The sequence below is a fragment of the Psittacula echo genome (genome assembly GCF_963264785.1).
Source record: "Psittacula echo genome assembly, chromosome: 11".
In the NCBI taxonomy this organism is placed as follows: domain Eukaryota; kingdom Metazoa; phylum Chordata; class Aves; order Psittaciformes; family Psittacidae; genus Psittacula; species Psittacula echo.
This window is the reverse complement of record NC_137746.1, coordinates 8,859,414-8,875,613: the sequence shown is the minus strand read 5'-3', so window position 1 is coordinate 8,875,613 and position 16,200 is coordinate 8,859,414. Positions and strand designations below refer to the sequence as shown.

General features: G+C 43.8%; 1 protein-coding gene across 8 annotated transcripts in view; it reads left to right on the top strand.

Annotated features, from left to right (window-relative positions):
- Positions 1–6,697, top strand: part of RNF145 (ring finger protein 145) — a 53,194-nt gene extending 46,497 nt beyond the window's left edge. For all 8 annotated transcript variants that reach the window (XM_080626906.1, XM_080626911.1, XM_080626909.1 and 5 more), the window contains 4 exons: positions 774–956; positions 2,850–2,997; positions 3,655–4,011; positions 5,110–6,697. In XM_080626906.1, coding sequence (XP_080483032.1) covers positions 774–956; positions 2,850–2,997; positions 3,655–4,011; positions 5,110–5,535 — 1,114 coding nt within the window. In that variant the 3' untranslated portion in view covers positions 5,536–6,697. The remainder of the gene's footprint in view (positions 1–773; positions 957–2,849; positions 2,998–3,654; positions 4,012–5,109) is intronic.
- Positions 6,698–16,200: the final 9,503 nt, after the last annotated feature.

Here is a 16,200-nt window from a genome sequence, read left to right as displayed (position 1 = left end):
AGTGAAAATGGTATAAATTAGGGGTGCCCAGGAGTAGTCTACCTAAAAGTATCTTTTGGGTAAGAATGCAATTCTTGGTGATCTTTTCTTTAACTGTGTCAAATACTGGTGCCGAATTGTGGAACTCAGAGGTATTATATTCAATCTGAGGTTCCAAGCCAAGAAGAAGAGGACAGTGTGTAGGTACAGAGAGGATAAACTGAAAAATGGCTAAATTGCTGGTTGCCTGAACTGGTCACTGGGTGGGTTGTTGAGCCAAGGATGTTTTTCCTGAGCCAAGGATGTTTCTCCCGGGCCAAAGGACAGACAGGAGGGTGTTGATGAGGAAATGTAACTGGTAGAGGGGTTTTCGTGGTGATCTAGGAATGAGGCTGACTGGTGCCCAGATGTAGACATAGCAGGGTTGCTTTGGGCTTGTGTAGGCAACACTGAGGTGGGTGGGTTCCTCCTCTTAACACACAGCATGGGTCCTTACAATGCTTTGTGCTGGGGGGGACTCTCTTATTGGGTGATATCTGCTGGGTTGCATGTAGCCCACACACTGAGGCAGTAGCAGTCTGAAATCTGGTTCCTAACCCCCAGCACTTCAGTGTTTCTGAAAACACTCCTCTGATTAAAACCTTAGCAGGGACATCAGTAAAAGCTAAAACAAGATATTTGAAGGGTTGTGGCAGAAAGAGCTTATTTCCTGGTGTTTCTAGATGTATTTTTGAACCAGCATTGACACACAGAAAGATGTGATTGATTGTTCTTTTGACTCTGTTAATCTGCAGGGGAATGACTGAAGGCGTCACACTCCTCATCCTGGCTGTGCAGACAGGTTTGATTGAGCTCCAAGTTGTGCATCGGGCGTTCCTGCTCAGTATTATTCTTTTCATCGTGGTGGCATCCATACTTCAGTCCATGCTGGAAATCGCTGATCCCATTGTCTTGGCACTGGGAGCCTCAAGGGACAAGTAAGAGATTGGTTTCCTAAAATGAAACTTACTCAATGCTGGTTTAGGAAGTGATAAACTAGTAATTGATGGCCTGATTTGGCTTTTTAGTAGCTTGTAAATTTACCATGTCTTTTGTATGCAGATTTCTTTTCCAGTCTAAATTCTCTAGCTTTCTCCTCCCTATGCTGTTTCTCAAGAGCATGTGGTATAATACTTTTCCTCATGCTGGGTGCTGGCAAATAGGGGTGACTTTGGTCACCTGCTCCTGCCCAGGACTGCATCCATTCAGCCTTTGTAAAGCCATGCTGTTCTGCAGCTGCTGGCTGCCCACCCTGAGCATGGCACTGTTCAGTGATTATTCTCCCTCGCAAGAGTGTCTGTGCACTGTGGTGCAGTTAAGCACAGTTAATCAGTTAAGCAAATCCAGGACTCCAGTGCTCTTCCCACCCGCCCTCCATTGTGTGGCTTTGCAGGATGGTTTTGCTTAACCTCCTCTGCAGTTGGGTAGGTTTCCCTCTTATGCAGTGATCTCAGGCAGCTGTTGAGGGTGGGAAGTTTCTAAGAGTGACCTCCTGTTAAATATTGTAAACCCTTTTACTTTTTCTGTGAGACTGATCCCAAAATGAGAGGGTTTACTGGCAGAAAATAAGAGGTAGAAGGCTTGCATTAGTGCACCAGACGTTCTGATGATGTGGGATTGTTGTTTAAGTTCAATTTCTGATTTAAAAAGCTGCATTGGTATCTGGTGTTCTTGCATTAATCTGTTTGTATCTTTGTTAATTGTTAGTGTCTTTTTCTGTAACCTGTAAGTGAAGAAATGAAAGAGAAGGCTTATTTATGTGTAGAGATTTTGTTTAGCCTAGAGACTACTGGTAGCCAGCATGTTCTGCCTGCAGCAATGTTAACTTCAAATATAGTAACACGGAGAGGGAGTAGAGCCAGGATATGAGCATCTGCCCAGCTTAAACAAGCAGTCTCTGGTGATACTGAGTTTTAACTCTCTTCTGCCAAATCTCCCAGGCAGTTCTAAATCAGGTAAAATCAGGATAAATTCCACTTCAGCTTTGCCTTTCTCCCTCACCTACAGACACAGACTTGCATGCTTCATAGCAGTGTTCTCTTCAGACAGTTTCTTAGTCAGCTTCTGCTGTTGTCCTTTTGCTATTCCTGTACCATATTTTGACCTAAATGATGTTAAAATACCTGAGGAACATGCAGAGATAGTATAGTAAATTACTGAAGATATCCTGAAAGCCTTCCAAATGAGTGGGTGTAAAAAGATTGAGGGTATATTCAGGTTGGGGAGGAGATGAGGAAGAAGTAAATGACAGGAGCAGAGTAAGGAATGGCAGAGATGGATGTTCAAGTCCTGCTACATTTCTTTTGTGATGTCTGAATTGGGGAATATGCTTCTAATGGCAGCAGGGTTAAATTTAGTGATGAAAGGAAATACCTTTGCCTCATGCATATTAGCAGAAAGACACAGAAGAGTTGTAATAAGTATATAATCTGAGTAAACTCTGTTTATATGGAGAAGCATACAAACAGTTACATGCATATTTTCTTTATTTTACTGGTATTTCATCTGAAATATTTAGTATCTCAGATGCTTCGTTTGTCCAACCACTGATCAGACCCATTATGGCAATTACTGTGGGTGAATTTTTTGCCCATAGTCTTTGTCTTTGTATTGAAAACAGAAAAGGCCATATGAGAGGGAACTTTTCATACTCTATATGGTGTAGGCGCACATGGTTGGAATGAGACTGTGCTTGAGTCAAATACAAACTCCTTTCAACAAGGTAAAGCCTTGAGCAAACATGTGACGTGCCTACATTGAGCAGGCAGCCTATTTGTATCCTGACACTTAAACCTGACTTAAAAAATAAAACCCTATTGTGTTGTTTGCAGGAGTCTGTGGAAGCACTTCCGAGCAGTCAGCCTCTGTTTGTTCTTACTCGTGTTCCCTGCGTACATGGCCTACATGATTTGTCAATTTTTCCACATGGATTTCTGGCTGTTGATCATTATCTCCAGCAGTATTCTAACCTCTCTTCAGGTAAGAACGCTAGCTCTGTAGTAACTGTGAAGCCCTGCATTAACCTGTTGATTCTGTTACTCTAGAGGGGGATATACATGGTGAGGAAAGACCAGGGATGACAGAAGAGCAGAAGTACAAGATAGGGTATAAAATCTCTTCCATTAGCTTGTATCTGAGGCTAAGGGCTAGGAATACAGGTGAATGAAAGTAAATTCAAATTGTAAAGCCAGAAGGCTTTTGAGGGCATAACTATCATAGTAAAAAGTTGGGTTATTTTGCCTCCCAGAGTACTATGTATTGTTACTTGGCTATGGCTCTTTGAAAGTGATTTGATGTTCGTGACACAGCAGTATAAATACAGCAGATGTTTTCCACTAAGCATATTTGTTATAACACTATAAAATTGCTGCTCATGATGCTCAGCACTTCTATTGAATCAGCTCAGCTATGTTCTGGACTGAGAAAAGTATGGAAGGGGAAGTACTTGGGAGCCAAGCTTACATGCTCTGCAAGAAAGAGTGACTTCTATTTGTCTTGAAGCTCAGCAACAGTTTTACTCCTTTGGGGCTCACCTCCTCTCTGTCTGGCTTGTGCAGAGCTCAATGGACAATGCTGGATGACTTAAGCTCTGGTTCAGAACTGAGTGCTGAGCTTATGGTCTTTTCACTGTTACAGGTGCTTGGAACACTTTTCATTTATGTTTTGTTTATGGTGGAGGAGTTCAGAAAAGAACCTGTAGAAAATATGGATGATGTAATTTATTATGTGAATGGCACATACCGGCTGCTGGAATTCCTCGTCGCTCTCTGTGTGGTGGCATACGGTGTCTCGGAGACAGTCTTTGGTGAATGGACTGTGATGGGTTCTGTGATCATCTTCATTCACTCCTATTACAATGTGTGGTTGCGGGCCCAACTGGGATGGAAGAGTTTCCTTCTTCGTAGAGATGCTGTGAATAAGATAAAATCACTGCCTGTTGCCACAAAAGAGCAGTTGGAGCAACACAATGATATCTGTGCCATCTGCTACCAGGTAAGAATGAAAGTGTCAGAAGATTGACTTTAATTTAGACATCTCTATAATGTCAAGTTCAGTCTGCAACTAATAAAATAAGTTACTTGAATCATGTTTAACGAGTAATATTGTGCTCAGTAAATTACTTGAATTACCCAGTTTTCTGCTTTGTTAAATTCATTTGGAGGGCTGTCACCCACAGAGTCTTTTATGAATAAAGAGATAGTTTGGAAGTGTTTATTGCTTTTTTAAAATCAAGTTACACAAAAAACTTGCTTGAAACGTCTTGTACTTGAGTTGATTTGGTCTCAAAAGTAACAGCAAATGTGCCCTTTCTTCATTAGTGAAAGATTTTGTCAGTGAAAGACAATGTGTACTCTATAACTAATTTGTTGTTATTCCACAGAAGTAGCCCAGTATTTATAGACATTGCTACTTCATGTGCAATGTCAGTTTTATAACAGAAACCTAATTATCAAGTCTTTCTAATGTAAGCCAGCAGATGCAAGTACCTTAGAAATCAATGCTGAAAGTAGTATCTTTATCACGCCTCTAGCTCCAAGGTCTCTTTCTCTTGGATAGAAATTACAGTTACATATGACAGCGAAAGAATCACCCTAAGATGAGCGTGTAGTTGGAGAGCAGTTGGAGTGACTCCAAACTTGGTACTCCAGGCTCTTTGAAGAGTAAAACTACAGGTGCCACATTGAATGAGGGTGTTTGAAACACCAGACCAGTAACATGCGGGTCTCAGCTGACAGAGTTCAGGGGTTACTTAATTTCTGGCTTGCTGTTGTTATGTGTTGTGTCTGTAAGTGTGCAGATTTTGACATGCACTATTATTTCTTAAACAAACTAATTCTGTGACTCTTAACACCTTATAAACAAAGCTTTTTTGGCTAATTTCTAATCCTTGTGGTATAAACAGCCAGACCTGGCCTGTGTTTGTATTTGAATGTAGAGGCTTGTTGGTATGAAGGAAGGAACATTCTTTTATTTACCTGTAGACTGCTTCAGTCTCTTCTGTGGCTGATGGACCCATTGGATACATGGGGTGAGAGGAAAAGAATGAAATCACAAATAATGTGATCTTCCTTCTTCTTTTGTGTCTTTCAGGATATGAAAACTGCTGTGATCACACCATGTAGCCATTTTTTTCATGCGGGTTGTCTTAAGAAATGGCTGTATGTGCAAGAAACCTGCCCTCTGTGCCACTGCCAACTTAAGAGCCCTTCACAGCTACCGGGGCTGGGACCGGAGCCAGTTCAACAGCCAAATCCTACTGCAGAGCAGAATACCAGACCTGGAGATGCAGCTGAGCCACCTGGTGCTGAACCTGACAATGGGCCAGATGCGAAAGACAGCCCTAGCAAGAGCAATGGCCAGGTTACTGGTGGACAAGATGGCCTGGAGGAGTCTCAAAGCATGGACAGTGACACAGGCCCATGTGAGGCCAGCCAGGGAGCAGCTTGTGCTTCAGAACTAATGGCAGTTCCAGAGGGGTGCCCTGCTCCAGATCCAAGGGTTTGTGTCCAGCTCTAAGGTGACAAAGGATGACACAGGAACAAACACATTTCAGAGATCCAAGTTTGACTCAGAAGAAAACCTATCCTTCCACAGCTGCGAAAGAAGTTTAGCTATTAATGCTGGTCAAAATGTAATCTCCCATGCTGATTTTTGTGGGCTGCTTGGTAGTGGTAACTCCAGTGAGATGTAGTAGAAATGACTCCAGAAGCTCTCTGAACTGTGGGCATAGGAAGGATGTCTGGAAACAAATTGCAATGAAAGAGTGTTTTCAAGACACAGGTGAGGGATAAGAGGAATGAGAGGTCTGTGAGAGATTGCTGTCAGACAGGAAGAGGGTATCACATACAGCCATGTCCCGGGGTACCTGAGAGGTGTTAAATGCAGCAAGTTGCCAGTCTCTGGTCGCTGACAATTTTTTATGGCACGTAAGCAAAAATCAAAGTTACAACAGCAGTGATTGTACTAGAAGATGGAAGCACTCTTAATACGTCATGTCTATGCTTTGGGTGTTCTTGGTGGGGCAGTTGCATTTGAATTCATGTAACCTATAGTGACTCTTGACTTTTATGACAGAGTCTTAAATATTTTGATGTATATGAAACTTTTGCTAATAATGGGCACAGTCTGGGCTGCGTGAAGTAAACTAAAGCTCTAATGAACGCTTTGACCTCTTGCTACCATGTGCAGGAGGCAAGTGGGATGAGTTTTAGGGCACAGATAGAGGCCTTGCAGTACTGTGCTGTGTAATGTTTAATTCTTGCAGCTGAATTAAAACAGTATTAAACTCTGGCGATATTTGCACTTTGGGAATGAGTACATTATTGTGTATGATCAGACTCCGCAAATGCCACTTTTAAAGCTGTTAATAGGTTTGCACCTTTTTTTCTTTGACAAGGACATGTCCATACTTAAATTTTTACATTCATCATGGCTTCAAGTAGAACTAGGGACTGGGGTGGGGGAATAGGTGGGACTAGGGAGCAGGCAATTTTTTTATGTGAATTTTGATATGAAGAGAAATTAGTCACTTATTTATACAATAGGCTTGACTCAAGTGTTTTTCAAAGTCGGTATTCCTAATGTGAAATGTGATACTATTTTATTTTTAGTAGTAAATTTGGATGTAGACTGACAGACATAGCTGAATGTCTTAATAAATTACGTCTGAAGATTTTTACACCTGGTTATGTGATTCTTGCACTGAAATGCCGTCGATTAAGTATGTGTTGAGAGGCTCTCCTGCAACAGCAGCTCTCTGTTCCCCTTGGAGCTCAGTGGAACTTCTGATGCACACGCTCTTCTCCCATTTCCATTTCAGTGCTGTGTGTCCTGGTGTTACCTCCTGGCCTCCCCCAGGCCTTGCCACCAGATCTTGTCCACGATAACAGAACACTGGAGCCTGTTTGCTCCCAGAGGCTGTGACTGCTGGTGCTGAATATCAAGCAAAACCCAAACCTGTTTCCTTCTCACCTGATAGGAGGTTACACCATCCTGTGATTCTGTATCTCAGTTTTGGTTTCTTGTTTATTAATCAGAAATGTAGATTTTCCATGTGCTTCACTGCAAAGCTTTTATTGACAGCTTAAGTGTGTTTAGGGGGAAAATTGTGAGGCTTTTTTCTTGAACTCTTCTTTTTCACTCCTGTTAGTCAGTGCTTTGGGTCCTGCTCTTCCACACCTGCATTTCTGTGGAAGTGAATCCCTCTCAAAATGATGTGTATGTGTCCAAGTTTTTAATCTACATAATTTAGACTTTCCATTTCAGCCATACTTAAAAGCCTGTGGAGGCAGGAAGTGGAGGGCTTGGGGGGAGCAGCACTGTTACGGGGTGCTCTGAAGTATTGTGAAACAAAGACTTTCCCTCAATTCACAGAACGTGTTTTTGAAGGATGCCCTGTGAAACTCTGCTTGCTGTCCCTAGGTGCTGGAAAATGATCCCAGAAGTTCTTCATGTGAGCAATGGGAAGGTTTTCCTTTGTGTAAGATCATCTCCCTCACATGGTGGGGAGTAAGTGGTGCCCAAATAATGAGGAAGAGAGAAAAACCAGGATTGGTCTGTCTTGTGAAATTAAGGTTGATGGGGTTGTAACTGCTCTACAGATACCTTAGGGTGAATGCAGGGAAGGAAGGAGAGGAACTTGTGTTCGCCTACAGGACTCGCATGTGGGCAGTGGGGCAGGAGGGAATCACAAGGGGCATTGTCTCCAGTTCCTCGATGTCCCACACTGTGTCATGTCATCGCTTTCATAAATACAGGAAGTGGTGTTGAGAAAGTAGCAAAAAAGTAAGGTTTGTGTTCATGGCTTCTGCTGAGAAGCTGTTCGTCAGCCTGACCTCTTGGCAATGAACCTTTCCATTTCTACTTTAAGTTGTCCATACCTCACTGGTAATGCAAAAGCTGGAAGAAAGGACTCTGGATTCACACCACCACTGGTAAGAGATAAGTGCACTTGAAGACTCCTCACTGAGAACCAGCAGTCCCACAGCAGATTCAATAACCACAGTGTCATCCAGGGCTGTGGGTCGGACACATGGATGGAAAGGAGCCTGGCAGGATAGGAAGGTATGTGCTGGCTCTTAGGAGAAATGATGCTGCAAGATTCCCACTGGACTGAACCGAAAGCAACTGTTCCATGCTGGAGAAGGTGTTCAAAGGTGTGGAGGCTCAGGCAGTCGGCAAAGTTGAGCATCCTGGCAAGAGGGGCTGGAGGAGATGAAAGCTGCACCTCTTTACTGTGAAAAGGTTATTTTCAAGAGAAAGAGAAGAGAAGGGAGGGGAGGCTGCTGGCTTGGGGAGCTCATAGGAACAGAACTTCTCTTGAGAGATGGGAGTTCCCTACGTTAGGTGCCAACGCCATTACAAAGAGTTGTTTGTAAGAGCCAGCCAAGGTGGAGTGTGGATGCTGTGCAGGGTTCATGATGCAGAGCTCACCGAGTACTGGAATCTGCTGGACTGCAAAGTTAAGAGGGGAGGGATGTGCGAGTGTGTTCATTTTTGCTGCTTTTTGGTTGTGTTCTTTCCCCACTCGGAATGCTGACAGAACACCATTTTCTGAAAAGCGAAGGACTGTGAGCTCTGGGAGGAACTTAAAAAGAAGCCTGCAAGGAATGGGGGTGGGTGGGACATAAATACTGATAAGCCAAGCAGGCTGTATGTTATGGGTCAGGAAGTTCAGGGATGAAGTGAGAATTGCCAAAACTCGCGCCAAGTTAGATCTTGCAGAAGAAATGAACTGTGTAACCGGAAGGGGAAAGAGGAAAAGGGGGAGGCTGCTCTGGGGGAGCAGGGAGGTAAGGAATGAAATGAAATGAGTCTTCGGTCTTCATGCTCTCTAGAGCATCTGGGTGACTGATCCTGACCTCTGAGCTTTGTTTGATGCAGAACTCCCTCTTGGACACTGCTTTCTTTGAGTTGATTTTCTTTTTCTCTGCAGCTGTGCATGAGTAAATGGGGAAAAAATGCTTTTTGAGTGTTTATGATCAGGGTACAAGTGTAGGTTGAGGTTTGAAATAATTTTCATGTGGACTCCTGATGGTGGTGGTGTGATTGATGAACATCTGGACTCAAAAAAGATGTTTCCAGCTAGGTGATATAATAGTAACAGGAATTTTATGGCGGAGTGGTTTTTGTTGGAAATAGGAGCACTTCATTGCATGGGATGATAGTGTGTGCCTGGTTAGTCCTATCGAGTATCCCAGGGCTGCAGATTTACCAAGTCCATTGCTCTGGGCTCAGGGAAATGTATTTGCAAGGTGAGATGTCTCCATGAGATGAGCAAACAAGTCTGTGGCTAGGTAATTTCATTTGAAAGCCTTGGTTTGAATTGTGTTGCTTGTGGCTCCCTTGATTTTTGGCTATTTTGCAGTAGAAAAATCTTATTTCCTTCCTCATTCCTAGGGAAGCGCTTCACTTTATGCCAGGACAGAGAGTTCTTGAAATGCACAAGGTTTTCCAGTGTGGGAAAGCCTCTTCATGCTGAGTCCCTTTCTTTCTTGGTTAATTTTAAATTCAGTTTCTAAGTTAACTCAATACTTCCCCTAAAACCAACCAATTTGGGCTCAAACTCTCTGAATATTTGAGAACAAACCTGTAACATTTTTCCTAACCGGCATAGATAGTGAAGGAATTTGATTTCAGTTGGGTCAGAATTAAAATTATCAAATAAGGTATAAAATACAAAAAAGTTGATATCCGTGTCTAAAAACAAAAGAAAAATCCATGCTTGGGAAGGAGAACTGGCTGCTTGAAGCACGTTGTGCTGTTGGGAAGCCAGCTGCATTCAGAATGAAAGTAACCAAATAGAGTGAAACTGCTGTTGCTGGGGCAGAAGCTGCTTGGTTTGAAGCAAGCAGGATGTCACAGCACTGAGCTGGATCACGGGCTTGGACCCTCTCAAGAAGGAGGCACTGCTGGTTCACGTTGCTCTGAGGCTGTGGAGGTGGTGGTGGTTTGATGCCGGCTTCTTTCCTCCTGCATGTTCCATGTGTGCAAAGAGACCTTTAAATGAGCTACTTCTCAGTCTCCGCTGCATCTGGAGCTGTTGTGTATTAGTGAGGTCTGTCCTGGAAGGGATGCTTATTCTGAGTCTTGCCTATGGTGTCACTCCACAAAAACACATGTGGGAAAGACTGACAAAACACATTTCCCTACTAATCCCTTTGGCTTTGCTTGCACATAGCAAGATAAATGCAATTTTAAACTCAGTTTTTTTCAGTGTTACAATACTGAGTTTAGAAATTAACTGTTCCCCATTTTTGTGATACGTTTGTTCAATCACATCAAGGATCATAGTTCACTCCCTCACGCTCCAGGGGTACCGGTTTTCTCTTCGGCAATGCCTGTTTCTTCTAACTAGGGCTATTGTACTTACCAGCATGCTGCTAGAGTCCGTGCCCAGAGGTGCGGTGCTGCAGCATCAGGTGGTTGTGCCTAGGAATGCCAAGTGTCAATGTGAAGACTCTGCCCAGGGAAATTCCGTCTGTTTGCATGAAGGAAGTTATGATTTGTTTGATGAACTACTTGGCAAATGTATTCTGTGGCTCTGAGGTATTGATTATTTTCTTGAAAACAAGCACCGTCTTTTAGAGAAAAAGGTAGCCTGCAAACTTGGTGAGCTCTCTACACCTTCCCAAGAACCGGAATCCCTTTCCAGAGGGTTCACTTTTCTCCTTTTCGATGACCAGGATAAGGAGGATGAAGTCAGGAGGAAAAGGGAGATTGGAAAGGAGGGGGAAAGCCCAGGGAGAAGCAGAGGTTGGGTGGTGCTGGCAGGGGATTAAACAATGCTGAGGGTCTATCTGGCACACACTTAAACCTAAAGCTGCCCATCCTGGTTAAAGAGAGAAGATGTAAAACGAAAACAGTTTATAGGCATAAGCAACCAACCCAAATTAGAAACAAAAAAAGAGAAAATAACAAGAAGAAAAAAAGAAAAAATATTTTTAAAAAATGAAAAAAAAAAAAAAAGAAAAATTATTTCTATGTGTTACAAGTAATCAGACACAAATTTTCCCAGTGGTTGCCGTTTCCTGGAGGCTTATAATCCCCATCCTTAAATAAATCTGGTAGCTGAAACCCTTTTGGCGAGTACCACAGCCAAAGACCAGCCGATCTGCAGAATTTTGCAGCAACAGATGTGAAAAGCCCAGGACTGCAATGTGGGAAAATGACTTCATCCTTAGGAATTTAAAAGGTAAAACTGACTTAACTGGATCAAAATAATCAATGGAATAGGTACCTGGTATTTATAAAGGCAATGATATACAGCTCCTTAATTGACCATAGGCTGAGTTTTCTTTAAATTGATTGTTCGCTTTTAGCTTGGGGAAAAAATGCCAGCTGGAATGCAGAGGGATTAAGTTTTATTTATTTTCCTTGCTAAGAGCCACATTGTGCAATTTAAAAGGAAACGTCCTTGAAAGATGGGTTCCTTTGTAAACTGTTTCAGACCTTGTTTGTTTTCAGATGGAAATTAATTTCTCAAAGGCCCGTTCGTATTAGAAAGTGCGTGTGGGTAAGTGAATTAAAGTGAAAAGTTGTAACCTGTGAAGACACATCTTTTCAAGGTGGAAATCTTGGCACATGCGTGGTGGAGTTTTGGATATAGCTGATGTGCTTGTCTTGCTGGAAAAAGGCTTGGTCATGACCTTCCTTTGCACTGGTGATAGCAAATCAGTGGGAGAACCCCAAACCCAACCTTTGACTGTTACTAGGATTTTTTATTACACTTCGATGTGCTCAAATATTAATCTTGAGTATTGCAGAAGATGCAACCAAGTGTGCCAGACCCTTCCTGAGCTCTGTGGGTGCAGGTGAGGGCTCAGGTCTGTGCATGTGTCTGTATCCAGCTGTACTACGTGGCAATGGGGATGGACTGAAGTGTTCAGGGGCATTTTCACAGAACCTGGGCCCATGCAGCCGTTACTCATCAGAGTTACAGCTGCATTTAACATGGCTCTGGTGGCTTTCAGGTCCCCAGTTTTTTTATTTTGAGGATCTGGAGCTGGAGAGGAGGATAAAGGAAGCTGCAGGGTCACCTTTTTCCCTTGGTATGGACAAGGAATAGAAACTGAGCTCTGAAAACTGCCTTTCGTGGAAGCAGGTGTGCGGTCTGGGCTGATGTGCGGCTGCTGGTGGGTTCTGCAATCTTCTTCCCAGGCTTGTTCTCAACAGAAAATACAAGTCTTGCCCTCGTGGGGTTTTGTTGGCTGGGTCTGCCTGTGCTCTGATGAGTCCTGAGTTGTTCCCTCTGCTTTCAGACACAAATGGGCTCCATATTTGTGCTGTGCTTTTAGCAGGCAGTGGGTGGCACTGGCTATGACAGGTTCATGCTCCTCTGATGTTGCTCTCAAACTTTTCCTTGGGCAGAAAACTGTCCCTCAACCTGTGCTTCACTCCTCCTGGGGATCCAAACCTTTAAACACATGTTCGAAAGATGTTCAGGCCCTTCTGGATGAAATTAAGCCCTGTGCAACGGGATTCCAAACTTTCCAAAAGCCTGGAGTTGCTTTCCAAAGGGTTCACTTTTCTTGTTTTCAATGTGGCAGAGGAGTGGGATGAAGAGGATGAAGTTGGGAGGTCAGGTTGGAAAGGGGTAGCCTGGGGCCAGGTGCAGCAGCCCCTGTGGTGGGGAAGTGCCGGGGTTGGGGGGGCTGTCACTGGGGCTGCAGGTAGAAATCACGGAGAACACTGAAACAGGGGGAAACCAATAATTATTTCCATATTTAAATCCACCAATTAAATCGGGAGTGAAGCCGTGGTGCAACCAGGGTGCAGTCGGTTCCTGTGATGCTGGTGCTCTGTGAATGGTTTGTGTCTGCAAAGTTTGCTGGGAAAAGTGGGATTTGCACTTACAGGGTTCCAAGATCTGCTCAAACACTGGTATTCCACTTTCAGCTTGAAAGATGGTTTTCCCTCCTCTTTCTTAAAAAGTAGACAGTGTAGTCAACTCTGTTCTCAGTGACAAAGCAATTAGGTGCCATGAAACGGTTTCTTTCTTCCAAGCTTCCCACAGATAAAGATTTATATGATAGAAATAATACGACTGAGGTCAGGATTTCTGCTCGATATAACCCAAGGGTATTCTGAGAATTGCTTGGATTCTAGTGAAATCCCACTGGGCACCAGTCAACGCTGTCCAGCTTCAATTACAGGGTTAGATATTTTTTCATCTTCCCTTTGCACAGGGTTTTGGAGCTGGGATATCCAAACACATGCCATTGCCAAACACTCCAATGGGAGAGTGCTCTTCAGCTCCTTGAATACAGTATCTTTTGCCTTCTTGCATAAATATTTTAATTGCTAATTTGCTGGTCTCATTTAACACAGATTTGGCATTTATCATTTGAATTTAAACTTGTTAAAATTGACAATTTCCTCAGCTGCTCATGGTAATAATTTAAAGGGAAAGCTCATTATTAAATTATTATGGGTAATTATTTTGTAACTAGTGCAGAAATTGTCATTTCTGTTGCCTTAAAAGATCCTAGAAGAAGTGTGTGTGAATCGATATGGATCAAATTGGTAAAGAAGCACAGGAATGGTGTCTTCTGTATAAAATGATAAATAACTGGGGGAAAATACTAGAATTGAAATATAATTCTCTATACTTGCAACTCCAAAGCCTTGGAGACTGCTGACGCCAAGCCATGTAGTTGAAGGGCCATAGGATTTTTAACTCTGGGTTTTGTTTTGTTCTGAAGCTGTGGAACTGGTGGGGTGGGATCTAGGTGAGGTGCACCTTGTGCAGCTCAACAGCAGTATTGCATGTGATGTTTGCTGTGTGTTCGCTGGTTATTTGTGCCATACAGATGCTGTGGGTTTGTCCAGTACTTTTCCTGCCACATCTGAGACTCCTGGAATAATGGGGAAAATTAGTTTGCTTTTTTTGTTTTCCACCTGGAAGGTGTTGAGTTCAAAAAGATGACTACTCCAAATGTTAAGGTACGAAGCTATCTTCTGGCACAGGCTTCACTGTGATGAATCTCTGGCCCGAAAAACCTGTACAGTGTGTTGAGTGAGTACTAGCACAGGTGGAGCAGGATCAGGGCTACTGATAGCAGTTCATGTTATTTCTCAGTGACACTCATTCTTTGTTCTTGGCAAGATGTCATCAGGTGGCGGTTAATGCTCTGGGTTTCTTTGATACAGTTTGTTTCTCCAAGAAATGATACTTAAGAGCGATGAATAACAAATGCACTCAGGAGGGGCAGATAATTTCTGTGCACCCTGGAGAAGGTGACTGCCAGTTCTGTTTTCAGTTGTGAGAGAACACACTTTTTGGACTGATGGTTGCAGGCTGCAGTCTGGGATCTGTAGCTCCAGTGCTCACACTTAGCACACACCATACCTGCTGAGTCCTGGTCCTTCAGTGTATCCAGTGGTCAGGTAAATGCTGCTGAGCTTTACTGAGCCCTGGAAATGATGCAGAGGTGCCTTTCCCTGCCTGCAGCACCTGAATGTCCATCTCTGGTGGTATCTGGGCTGCAGTCAGTGCTCATATGTTTTTGCAGGTCCTGTGCACCAGCCCCCACACCTCTGTCTCTTACACTTGGCAGAAGCATGCTGCCTTTCAGCAGTGACACAGCCATCATAGACATAACTCCCTTGTAAAGGATGTTTTGAGGTGCAGGGCATGTTACCGAGGCAGGTGATGCCAGCACGGCCCCTCCAGCATTCCCCAGTTTCTCAGCATCCGGCCAGCCGTCTCCACAGCTGGATGTAGCCCACAGGAAAAGTGCGGAGAACAATGAGGTGAAGTCAGCCCCGTCCCTGCTCCCGCCAGGTGGCCCTCACGCTTTTGATTTCACTCCAAGCGGCCGGTGAGCGCTCCGCTGGAGCTCGGTGAGTTCACAAGGGATGCGACTCGTTCCGTCCCTTCATTTCGGGAGCATGTGGTGTGGAGTCCTGAATGCTGCCTGTGGCGGACACCCCCCCACACCCCCCCCTTCCTCGGTGGTCCCCCTGTTTTCCTGGGTCTGTAGGTCGAGTCCTGAAGGAGAAGCGTTGAGGGATTTCAGGAAGGTGCAGAGCTGGAAGCGTTGCTAAGCAGGATCCTGCAATGGGTGTTACAAACCATGTCTAATACATGTACCTTGCCCAGGTACTGGGCTCCAGGGGCAGGTGGCTGCTTCTTGCCCACACATCAGCTCTTGGTCTTTGCCTGTCAGCAGCTGCCAGATGCTGCCTGCGATGCTTTATACCTTCTGAGCGCAAGGGACAGTTTGGGAAGCAGTGAATTAGGTGATAACTTATTTTCCTGTCAATTTCATAAAAATAAGAAAAGACACTTACCTCCTTACCCGTTACCTTGACATTTGAATTTCAACTTTATGGTAGTGTTCTAAAATTGAGAAATTCAAATAGAGCTTCTCAGCTTGCAAAACTATGAATTTGAGGTTTTGGCACTAGTATAAACCAGTTCTTGATCCTGGATTTCCTAATGTTTGCATCTTCCTCTCATTTTCCCTTTGAGAACAATACCGGATCTGGCGCTTCCATACTGTACTGTTACTGGAGTATTTTAGTGCACTAACTAGTAGATTTGTTTATGCACAGAAAGGTTCTGCCCAGACATCACTGCTGTAAGCTTTTCCATCTGCATGCCCCCATCCTGACCTTGGTCTACTGTAGGGCTGTGAAGGTTCGTTCACGCTTCAGCCTTGCAGGCTTTCCTATAGGCATTAGCTTTAGGGGGTTCAAGTTGTTGAAGGGTTTTTCTATTGATAGATGGATTGAGACCCATATTTTAATCTCACATCATCAAACATTCATCAGATACTCTTGGTCATTACTGACAAAGCCAGGTTTGAACTAGTGACCTGGCAGTAAAAGGTCCCATTAGCAATTTCCTCAAACTGTCAAGTCTTTGCATAACAGGAATGAAATGTGATGGGATTGGTATTTTCCCACAGGTAAGGGCAATGGGGTTTTGCCTAGTTTTTGTTTACTAATGACTGTGTTACCAAAATATTTTGTGTTGAAGTCTCTTGTGTTGATGCTCTCATGTAACGAATCACAAATACAAGGGAAAGGGTAGGAAGTACAAAGCTGGGTGCATCACCCAAGTGCAGCCCCTCTGCAGAGGGCAGTGGCACGGTCCCGCAGTGCCATGTAAACTTCACTCGTTTGTCCCCCTGACTGGGGAGAGTGATGGAGAATCCCGGTGGCAAATCTCATCCC